General features: G+C 36.6%; 2 protein-coding genes and 1 long non-coding RNA gene across 5 annotated transcripts; 2 read left to right on the forward strand and 1 right to left on the reverse strand.

Moving 5' to 3' along the window:
- Nucleotides 1-24: 24 nt before the first annotated feature.
- On the forward strand, nt 25-4,959 carry LOC106177236 (fucolectin-like). Its single transcript, XM_086996963.1, has 4 exons — nt 25-1,030; nt 1,257-1,499; nt 2,037-2,252; nt 2,489-4,959. The coding sequence occupies exons 1-4, from the start codon at nt 982-984 to the stop codon at nt 2,749-2,751; spliced, it is 771 nt and encodes a 256-aa protein (XP_086853089.1). The 5' UTR covers nt 25-981; the 3' UTR covers nt 2,752-4,959.
- LOC106177237 (uncharacterized) lies at nt 4,386-7,295 on the forward strand. The gene has a single exon (XM_086996960.1). It carries the CDS (start codon nt 4,886-4,888, stop codon nt 6,659-6,661), a length of 1,776 nt encoding a protein of 591 aa, XP_086853086.1. The 5' UTR covers nt 4,386-4,885; the 3' UTR covers nt 6,662-7,295.
- Nucleotides 7,296-8,440: 1,145 nt separating this feature from the next.
- LOC147759708 (uncharacterized) lies at nt 8,441-11,883 on the reverse strand. 3 transcript variants are annotated; one of them, XR_015331322.1, is made up of 3 exons: nt 11,112-11,883; nt 9,598-9,690; nt 8,441-9,192 (listed from the first exon to the last, which is right to left on the reverse strand). It is a non-coding gene; the product is annotated as an uncharacterized LOC147759708 (long non-coding RNA). The 3 variants fall into 3 exon arrangements; XR_015331324.1 differs by lacking the exon at nt 8,441-9,192 and adding an exon at nt 9,258-9,488 and having other exon boundaries at nt 9,613-9,690; XR_015331323.1 differs by lacking the exon at nt 8,441-9,192 and adding an exon at nt 9,258-9,488.
- Nucleotides 11,884-11,988: the final 105 nt, after the last annotated feature.

Genomic DNA, 11,988 nt, shown 5'->3' on the forward strand with positions numbered 1-11,988 from the left:
GACAATACATGATACCTGTCACGCATGCCGAAGCTTTACGAAAATTGCCGAAGGTAGCAAATGGCTTCAAAATAATAATGTACTGTTTAAAATTATAAACTAATTCAAACTACGGCCGCACTCTTCCCCCTGCCCTAAAGTATTGCTAAAATCCCCCTGCGAAAATTTGTTTCATTTAACGCTCACTAACGGTCCTCAATCTGTCTTAGAACATAATGTTATTCTTATTAAACAATAAATGTGCTTAATCTGTTCTACGACATTCTGAAGGACTTCCCAAAACACTTCTCGAACTGCTACATTCATTACAGAACAACATTAGATATGTAAAAAAAAAAAAATGTTCTCGAAAAGACTGAAAATCGTAAGTAAACGTTAAATGAGACAGAAATTTACAGGGGTTGTCAGTTGTCAAAAGATCGTTATAGATTGGGAGAAAAAGGAAACTTCGGCTGATCTGCTGTCAGTATATAGATGGTTCCAAAAGACGAAGAAAAATTAATACACAATCGTGAAACTGTATATGTTATGCAATGTATCCATGGTAACGGACATTTTACAGATTGTTAGTGTACACTCACTTGATTTGGAGCAGGCGAAATTTTCCGTGATTGATGGAAATGTAAGTGCACCTATAGAAATTTGAAAAAAAAAAAAACAACAAGTAATTGCTTTTTGACAACCAGCGTTGGCAGGTCGAGTAAAAGTTGCATCAGCACAGAGATGATTATTTTATGATGTTTGATGTAATGTGACATAAGAAACTCGGTGTTTCATTAAATTATTCATCAGTTTGGGAAAAGTCTGCACTCTTCTGATTATTTTACCGACAATACAGACCATTTCTCCTGCAATTCTCTGCAGTAACCCTACTCATTGCAAAACTCCATCAGGTGCAACAACGGAACATTTAAGTAGTTTGAATGCAAGCATCTTACATCAGAAGCCCTCTGCTGCTGGGATAACGACAACGTATTGAGTATGGTGGCCGTACGACTGCTTTCTGTTGGAGTTTCTGTAATACTTTTGGGTAAGTTTGGCATTAGTAGAACGCATAAGGGGAATTTCATCATTTAATTTATTTGTACATGCACTGAAAATGTGATTTTGACGTTAGTTTGATATTTAAAGTAACACGGTACCATAACGCCTTTCATCCGTGTATTCAGCTGTCTTTTCAAATATTTTAGCATGAAAATATAATTTGATATTTTACTGATAATTTTATTATTATTATTATTATTATTATTATCCAGTAGGTACACCACTGTGCAGAGGATACACGAAGAATCTGGCCAGAGGTAAACCCGCATATCAAAGTTCCACACACAATAATGGCGGCAATGCCAGTGCTGCTGTGGACGGTAACTATGACGACGTCATGTCCCATGGGAGTTGTGCCCAAACCAAGGCAATTCAGGGGCAATGGTGGCTGGTGGACTTAGAAACCACGGCGAGGGTGGCTGGTATCATAATAACAAACCGTGGTGACCAGCGTTGTAAGTGATTTTATTATCTGTTGTAGATTTACTGGTTCGTTGAATTCTTTATGTTATACACTTTAAATTGTGGTACGCGTAACACGTTACTGTTTGTGTTATAGCCACTTGTGTGATATTTTACTGTAATACCCAACGGACGCGTTGTGAGAAATGTTAGAAACAGTAGGTCTACCCTAACACAGACTAGCTGTGCGGTGACGTCATTTTTGTGCAAAAACTCTGGCTATGGAACACAGTATCGAACATTGCACAGAAATAGCCAGAGAAATGTAAATGTGTGGAAACCCCTCCCTACGGCCGTCGTAGAGGATACGAAAACGAACTGAAAAACTAGTGTGATTGAAACTACCATACGGAATTTGGACAAAATTACGTGTGACCACGTGCTCAGATAAAGTGACGTTTGCTACACACTAGTAGGTTACACCGCCTGCAGTTTCCATGTCTGATTTTTATGTTTAATTTGTGGCTACATGGCATTGAATATTGTTATAGCGTTAAGTCAAATTGGGGAATTTGCTCTTTTTTTTCCAGTTTACCGTTTGAATAATTTCGAAGTGAGGGTTGGAACCTCTTACGAGGATAGTTCATCATTCATCCAGTACAAACTCTGCGCCAGTTACCCGGGGGCGGCACCCGCGGGGAACACGTCTCTGTCCTGTGGGTCACCACTGAGGGGACGATATGTCTTGATCATTAAAGTTGGCAATGACACGTATAACTTGCAGCTTTGTGAAGTGGAGGTTCGCGGTGAGTGTACGGCTGTTTCTCAAAATCACTTTCACAGACAGACACCGGGGTAAGAGCAGGGTCCTCGGGTTTCTCGCAAGTCTCCTTGTTCCTACATTGTTCAGGGTATGTTCAACACAAATAGTTCCCACTTGAAATATAGTAGCATGCATATATAATGTTTATGATTAAAATAGTGACGACGTCGCTCAATCAAAGCCGGCGTATTAAGTTGTATTAGTTTCTATTATTTGTAGGCATTACAAGTTCAACCAGGTTTCGGCGGGTAGCAGCAGGTGCGCGCGCACCCTTCGTCCCCATATCCAAGCTGAATGTGGAGAGCCTCATCGAATGCAGCATCTCCTGTATGAAACACTGGCAGTGTGTGGCCATAAATATTCTCTGTGCTGGAAATGACCAATGTGTCTGTGAACTTCTGCCCAGTACTGCCCATTCCGGCGACTTGCAGGCAGACACTGGATATGAATATTATGAGGACAACCGCTTTGGCAAAGTGTAGGAAGATGTCTTCTAACGGATGTGGATAAATCGCTTTCGGATGTTATCAGACCTTTTCATTAAATAATCTTATACAATGCCATGGTTTATATTTGTGTATTCATGACCCCACATACAGCTTTCACTGACCCTTTTGAAACGAATTAAAGATGCGTCTTTTTGGAAAATTTTATAACTGCGATTTTACGGCTTTGGCAGTTATTTAATGTCTTTTTAGTGAAATTTTGTAAGCAATGAAATGACATTTAGTTTTCTAATAAGGTAATTTTCTTACACTATTTTCCTTCTCTAATTGCGATGTCTGATGAACATAATCGGATATTAGACTCTAAATAAATCATTGTCATCATCATTATCCAGAGACTAACGTGTTCCACTGTTGGACAAAGGCTTCAGCATGCTTCTTTCAGTGTCCAGGCATTCTGTCTTTCTAATTTTTATCACTACTCGTCTGTTGTAACTTATCCCTCCATCTCTTACCAGGCTTCCCTTGTTCTCTATGCCCAAATCTTAGTGTCCATCTTGTCTGCAATTATCTTGTATTTATATTATATGACGTATGTTATCATGATTCAAATTGTAATTTACAGAGAGAACACATCATCTGAGGCTTTTTTAGTTTTGTGCAAAAAGTCTAGCTGATAAGATAGTACAGGTATTTATAATGCTTATTTGCAATCAACCTTAGTTTGTCTTGTGTAGAAATAAATGGTTTTCTAATAATTTTTTTTCAAGTGTTGTCACCAAAATATATTCAATTGATTTTCCCGAAGATATCAGTGATGTATACCTTTGTGAATATAAATTGTCTCTTAAGCGGTACGTTATATTTTACTTTTAAGTAAAATATCTCAAATTTGATCAAACCGAATAGTCGTTTGGTCTAAAATATATATGTTATCTTTTTTTTTTCTATAAATTCAATATTATTTCTGAAATTTTATCCCAGAAACGGTACCATGAAATAAAACAAAATTTGTAAAATCTCCAATTTCTCTCAACACACTGGCCGATATTAGTGTAGTTAGGCCTCGAGAGACCATAGGCCTATATATAGTTCCATTAACCAATGAAGCAATACTGTTTCTGTCAGGTACACCCCAGTACGCATGATTGATGAATGCTGCTCTGACGGCGCAATGATTCCAATATCCCTTAGCAAAATGAAAAATAGTGAAGCTATATTGCTGCAACCTTAAAGTTTGCGTTTCGATCGGTGGCGTAGAAGCACGGCGGCGAGTATCGCTCAGTGCGGTTGGTTGCCGTCTGATCATCAGATTTGTAAATTAATTGATTGCGTGCGGGCGGAATTTATGATGCTGTCGACTTATCGAGTCCTGACTTGTATATTAATTTGGACATTCTGATGAATATTTTGCTATTTGTACACAATCCATTTATTAAGGAATTTATAGGAGAAGAAGATATATAATAAATTCTATTTCAAAATCTGTCGTTAAAATATTAACAGTGATTGAAAATTCTACGATATGTATAACATTTAAGATCTGTAAGGAAAGCATGGGAAAAATAATTTATCTTTTGTCTAAAAACTAATTCTGGACTGTGGCTTGTCCTGGAGGGTATTAGACTACTACTAGTAGAATCGAAGAAGAGCACATTTCCTTTTTAACCGAGTTCTTTGTGGCTTTGTGTTGCTGAAGCTGTTGTTCACGGTGGTTATAAGCGGAAACGGCCGGGCAGCATCATACAAGACTGTAGATTACGACAGAAGGTACTTCGACTTTAAAGACTGACTTTTCGCTTTAGCTTACAATAACCGAACGTTAGAACAACAGAAAAATTGATACATGTATTGTGGTGGATTGTTAATAGATGTGTACGTAAAGTCACGCCAGGGGTGAAATATATGATAAAAAATAAGCAAATGTCTGAAAAACTGGATAAATTGCCGATAAAGGATTGGCTATTCGTGAATGCAGAACAAAAGAGAACAAAGGCTGGTTTGGAAACGACGTTCAGCAACAGCAGCAACGGTTATTGTTCTTACTACTGAGACGGACGCTGCCAATTATGTGACAACTAGGACCACCACATATAACTGCATAAACCTATAAGGCTTGAAAGCGGAAAGGCGTGACAATCCTTTGGTTATTGTTGTGAAAAGGAATGGAATGTCTGGCACTAGGGAAAAAACATTCAAATGCCAGTATTGTGTGAAGAGTTTTTATTTCAAAAGTAAATATAAGCAACATGAAAAGACTCACACTGGGGAAAAACCGTTCAAATATCAGTATTGTGAAAAAAGTTGTACTTCTAAACAAAACTGTAAACAACACGAAAAGACTCACACTGGAGAAAAACCATTCAAATGCCAGTATTGTGAAAAGAGCTTTAGTGTCAAAAATCTATGTAAACAGCATGAAATGATTCACACTGGAGAAAAACCATTCAAATGCCAGTATTGTGAAAAAAGTTTTCGTGTTCAAAGTTGTCGTAAAAAGCATGAAAGGATCCACACTGGAGAAAAACCATTCAAATGCCAGTATTGTGAAAAGAGTTTTAGTGTTCAAATTAGTCATAAAAAGCATGAAAGGACCCACACTGGAGAAAAACCATTCAAATGCCAGTATTGTGAAAAGAGTTTTATTACTAAACAGAATTATTTACAGCATGAAATGATTCACACTGGAGAAAAACCATTCAAATGCCAGTATTGCGAAAAGAGATTTCGAACTCAAAGTAATCGTAAACAACATGAAAGGACCCACACTGGAGAAAAACCATTCAAATGCCAGTATTGTGAAAAGAGTTTTATTTCTAAACAGTATTATTTACGGCATGAAAAGATTCACACTGGAGAAAAACTATACAAATGTCAGTTTTGTGAGAAGAGTTTTGGCAGCAGAAGTAAATGTAGGGTACACGAAATGACCCACACTGGAGAAAAACCATTCAAATGCCATTATTGTGAGAAGGCTTTTTGCATCAAAAAGGATTGTATACGACATGAAAGGACCCACACTGGAGAAAAACCATTCAAATGCCAGTATTGTGAAAAGAGTTTTAGTGTTCTAAATAGCTGTAAAAAGCATGAAATGATTCACACTGGAGAAAAACCATTCAAATGTCAGTTTTGTGAGAAGAGTTTTAGCAGCAGAAGTAAATGTAGGGTACACGAAATGACCCACACTGGAGAAAAACCATTCAAGTGCCAGTATTGTGAAAAGAGTTTTACTACTAAACAGAATTATTTACAGCATGAAATGATTCACACTGGAGAAAGACCATTCAAATGTCAGTATTGTGAAAAGGGATTTATTGTTAAACAGTATTATTTACAGCATAAAAGGATTCACACTGGAGAAAAACCATTCAAATGTCAGTTTTGTGAGAAGCGTTTTATTTTTAAACAGAATTATTTACAGCATGAAAGGATTCACACTGGAGAAAAACCATTCAAATGTCAGTTTTGTGAGACAAGTTTTAGCAGCAGAAGTAAATGTAGGGTACATGAAATGATCCACACTGGAGAAAAACCATTCAAATGCCAGCATTGTGATAGGGGTTTTCGTCACAAAAAGAATTGCATACGACATGAAAGGCACCACACTGAAGAAAACCCATTTAAATGTGAAAAGAGTGAAAAGAGTGTTATGGACAAATGTGAACATGAGCAGCATGAAGAGATGCGCATTAGAGTCCCACTTCAGCCTTCAAAAAAGGATTGTCAAAAAGAGGATGTACCACAGAGCTCAGTGGTTTCGCTGCAGTATATAAAAGGGGAATTAGAAGACAAGGACATGTGCAACGAGACAAAGGAACTGAGGGAATCTGATATAGAAGCTGTAGTGAAGAAGGAATTGAATGAAAAAATTGCTCCAGAAGTGAGACCTGAGATCTATCCTGTCGCCATGTTTAAAAATATTTTTGCAGATACAGATACATAATATCTGATAATACATAACACAACGCAGGCTAAGATGGTAAAAAGCTATCATTACGAGACCAAGGCCCTGGAACTCAAAAGCATCGCGCGTTGCGAATAGCGATTTCACTTACAGGCTACAGTGTATAATATGGGGCGAGTATGGGCGAGTTATGGAATCGCGACGTTTGCGCTTGGTCGCAATGTGCGATGCTTTCGAGTTATGAGGCCCTGGGCTCAGTAACGCGAAAGCATCACGAACTGCGAATAGCGATATCACCATGTATTTCGAGGTTATTGTATGGGGCGAGTAAATCCCGAGTTATGGAATAAAGACCCTTGCGCTCGGTTGCAATTCGCGATGCTTTCGGGTTACGGAGCCCCGTTCTAACAGTGAAATACGCAGAGTTACGATGTCTATTCAAAGATTCAAAGTGTCTAGAAGCAAATGTGCTTTGGCACAGTGTCAGTTATATGCAAGTACGCATCAGAGATTTACATTTAAAAAAGTACAAGTTTACATTTATGTCCGTCTCGGGGAAATGGAATGTATAGTACTACCTGTAGGTGTTGTGCACTAGGGTAAAGTATAATAAATATTTTAATATTAAATTTAAATTCTTAAAAGAACTTGGTTTAAAAAGCTGTAAATGTTATCGTGTGTTTTGTAGATTAGTTCCTGTGTAGTTCTCGTCCTTTTTGGACAGCCGACTAACATATCCCCGGCTCAAATATGGCGACCCTCTAAAAAGCCCGCCGCTAAATTTCCGATTGGACATTGAATAGATTTTTCGCGGGGTTTACGCATTAAGTATTCAAGTAAGTCGGCCATATTTGATCCGCGGATCTGTTAGTTTGGTCAAGGAGTTATAACAGAAGGAGATTACACGCAAGCCTTTCTATTGTCCGATGTCTGTTACGGTGGGCGGAGCTAGCTACGGGGGGCCTCCTGTCTCAAGGTTTCGTCTGGGTCGCTCTCCTCCGCTTGGAGATTGATTTTATATGCGTTATTTCGCGTTAGAATTCGAGATCAGTAGTGTCAAAGCGGCGCTGTATGCTGACGATTTTTTTCACAGGTAGTTATTTGGACGAGGTGCTGGGAGGGAACGATATCGTAGAAAGCGATTATAAGGTGGTGACTGAGGATGGTCGCCATGAGTTTTTTTGAGTCGGTGATAGATGGCTTTTCTTTTGCACAACACAGTGAAAAATCACCAAGGATAAGTCAAAAGAAAACGTCCCAACTGTGGTTTGTGAAAATGACATTCAAGTGAACGTCTGTCCTCACTGCCAAAGGGCATAATATTAATACATAAACGTTTGGACCCCCCTGCCCTTTGGTCCCATAAACATATACATTGAGACAGTGCCTAAGCTTTGTGACTGGTTTTTAATTTCTTTAAGTATTTTTTTCTCTCACTCGGTATAATTTTAATATCATAATGCATTAAAGTGAAATTTTAATCAAAGGTTGAGGCAATTCCACGACATGTCAGTTTACTAAATACTCGTTATAAATTTCTTTATCTTGGAAATCTCCCTTTTTATTTTCAGGATTATTTTGACACATACTAACCCTTCTTATTTGTCGGTAAACAAGTGCACAGTGCTAAACATTAAGTATAATTTTTATTCATTCATAAATATATTTATATTCAAAATATATCAGAAATTTTAGTATTAACAGCTCTTTAAAGTGAAACAAATAAAGATGAGAATTTTGAATTTCAACTATTATTTACTATATTAACTTAAAATATCTTTTAAGTCAACTCTATACTCAAGCATCATGATAGTAGCATCTGTGAGTAAAACCATTTTATTATATCAATAGAAGAACAAAAACAAAATTTTACACATAAGCAGTAATTAATGAAGTCATAAGAATGATTAAGTTGCTATAGTTTTCCACTTTTATTCAGTCTGTGTTGGAATTTTTTTCAACTGTGCAAATAGAAATAATTATATTCTTTTTTATCTGACTTGCTGATACCAGTCTGTGCCAGATACTATTCCACTCACAGGCCAGCAAGGTCTGAGAATGTAATGGGCTGAATGAAAAAAAACCTAGAAGATAAAGTGGCTAATTCTTACAAATAGGATAAAAAACATGGGATTTTCAAAAGGTTATTATAAATCAAGAGAACACTTAGTAATTACATTTATAAAATGAACTGGAGTACATGTTACAGCTGAAAAAATTAACTGGGCCAGTAAGTGACTGCTTTAAAGAAATTTCACTGAAACAGTCCAAATTTTACTGGCAATCAAGTAGACTGTTATACCATGGCACTCAACAATTTATATATAGGTTTTGAATTTTTTTCCACGTAACAGTAACATAAAATTTATGTCCACTTTTGCAATGTATAGAGTCAGTTAGGTGACTGAAAATATTTTAAAATGTCATGAAGGAGCACTATTAATTTAATGCAATCTCTGTTGGCCAGTCTTATCCAGTTTCTTCTCCAAAAAGGACAACTCAAGTGAGAATTTCTTCAGGGCCTTTTCTTCTGCCTTGCTAATGCCATGCCACTCAGAAAAAAGAGAAACCTGTAGGTTAGAAAAAAAACATAATAATAGCAGTATGAACTACTAGTATCCATGTAGACATTATAGAATTACGCAGTGAAGTTTAATGTGTCTTGTTATGACTTGACTGAAATAATGTTCACCACATAAATGAACAATTTACAACTAAATTTATATAGAACATCAAGATTCATGATCACAAGCTAATAACCCCAAGAAATTGAAAGAAATTGTACTTATTACAAGAAATTATTTAAATCCGCCCTGGTTCCTACTCTTCTGACAGGACAAAAAGGGGATTTCAGAGAGGCTGGTTGCTAAAAGGAAAATGCCCAAGGTTGTTGTATTTTGAAAAAAAAATTAAAAAGGGTACTGTTGTTAGTGAATGTTTAATGCATCTTAGGCATTATGACAAAAGTAACTTACCCCAGACACGCTGACCTCCTTTTTTCATTGACATATTTTAATTTTTTCCAGCCTGACCATAATTCATATATTCAATGCAGCCTTCTCCCACATCTATAATAGAAAAAAAAACTTGAGTAGTGTTAAGATATGCATGTCAAATTCATTATCAATTTTGAGAGAATTTCTGTTTCAACACTACAAGATGAAATATTTAATTTCAAGTAATGAATAAACCTTAATAGAGTTCTATTCTTTTGTAACCACCAAGGCAAAGCTTCTTTCTTAAAATGAACTGAAACATCCAAGCTTGCCACCTAACATGCCAAAGTAGTGAAGTATAATTTAAGTAGAGAAGCAAGTACCCCTTAATTATAGAGGTGTCTTACACAATAAGGTGTGTCTTACACACCTTGACTCAAAGAGAGATGTGTAGTGAGATAACAGGTTAAGTAATTGGTGGAGCCTAGGTGAACTTAAAACCTTAAGACTTTAAATTAAGAAGCACCAGGATTCATGTGTGTTCTTTTTTCAAAGGTTTAATATGAATTAAAACATATATATGTAAAAAGAAGACTAAATAAGTTAAAAATAACTATACCAAAGACACTGTGAAGTCAAACTTCCTGTTAGACCGCCATGATGGAAAATGCTGGGTGGAGGCAAAATTTTCCAGTCAAAAAAAAACTGAGCACTTCACTTTAACAACAAAGTTACCACTCCAAAGCCACCCACCATGGTGAGAAGAAAAATGATGACCAACTGTCATGATAAGTCTTTTTAGATTTAAACATGAAAAAGGTAAAGGCCAAAATGGTACATTTACCCATAACACTAGAGTAAAAAATTGGTATTCTGAACAAATCAGGTTATTTTTTTCAAGAAATATTGGAGCAGTATCCATGCAATATATACCACGCCACGACCAAGATGTTCAAGAATCTAAACACACCAAATTTTTTTATAATCTTGCATTTGAAAAGTACAAAAAGCGGTAAGGCTTTTGGCCGTAACAAGCGTAACACTTTTTGATTGGAACTCATGAAAATTGTCAATTGTCGTATCCAAGCTAGACCACATGTAAAATCGCAAAAAAAAAAAAAACAATACTGCTCAAGCAAGTGTGTTGCACACATAACAATTAGTTAAATTTTATGACTGTCATGTGACACAAGTTTCAAAAAGTAGGAGGAAAATGTCTTTTGGAGTAATTTTTTTTTCGAAATATTAACAAGATGGCGGCTTAAGCATCTGCTTGTTATTCGGCTACTGAAAGTGCACCTAAGTTTTATTCTTTGCTATTGCCACAAATTACTTAACAATTGCAACTGTATAAAGACCAAACTTTTTTCATCTGATACTATATTTATAAGCACTTGTTATGAGTGGGAAATATTTTTCGTGCAATATTTATGCTCCACACACCACCTCGCGAGATCGACGTGGAGCTGGACACTTACACAGTGAGACCCCACGGCATAAAAGTTGCAATTTATCTTCATATTTCGAGTAGTTATGCATTTAAAAGCACTTACCTGTTTTTTGAAAACCTTGTCCAACGTAATATCATATAAATTCTGTATTTCTCTCATTTTTTAGAAACTTGGGACTCCGTTTCTGTTTCTGTCCTCAAAAATCAACAGACGAAGGCACAGATACTAACAAACGAGATTTAAACGAGAGTAGCAATTAAGCGTAACAGAGATAGGCATCCATTGTTCTCTGGGTTCTATTCATTCCGACCAATGAGAGACCGTAATACGGGCTCCGCCCCCACGCGTGTAATCTCCTTCTGTTATAACTCCTTGGTTTGGTGTTCTGAATGCTCTCTTGGAGATCGAGAAAGGAAGTTAGAGTCCATGTTTCCAGGGAATGCATTCTTGTATATAATAATTGTAAAGGGACAACCACTGTTCGTATGAGATCCATATTCATAGAAATGTGGTATATTCTACTGTGGCTTATTTAAAATACGATGGTTTTCGTTTTATATCCCACTACTCGTTACTTACGTTTGTGATTTATTTTGGGTGATTACGTTGCTTTAGAGAGTGTTTCTTTTGACCGTTTCACAATTCATTTGGCTATTATTATCAAGAATTTTGGCTTCTTTGCGTTTCTTTTAAGCGATCTGTGCTTATTTTAAGTGGTTCGCAATTTACGCTGCCTATAGGTAACTCTTTCCGTTCAAAAGCCACATCATCCGCATTACGCTCTGCTGTCTAGAGTTTCTTTCGGCACGTTATTCTGGAGTCAATTTATATAATCCTTTGATAATAAAAGTGTTGAATTATCGATAATCAGAGCGTAATTTTGTCATTCTGAAAATAGTCTGGAGCCGACAAAAAGAAAATTATAGAAATAGTAAAATCTGGCTAAACCGTTCGCATTTTGCATTACAGTGCTCGCTAC

This window comes from Lingula anatina, chromosome 10 (genome assembly GCF_051362555.1).
Source record: "Lingula anatina isolate TDL-2025a chromosome 10, LinAna3.0, whole genome shotgun sequence".
Lineage (NCBI taxonomy): Eukaryota > Metazoa > Brachiopoda > Lingulata > Lingulida > Lingulidae > Lingula > Lingula anatina.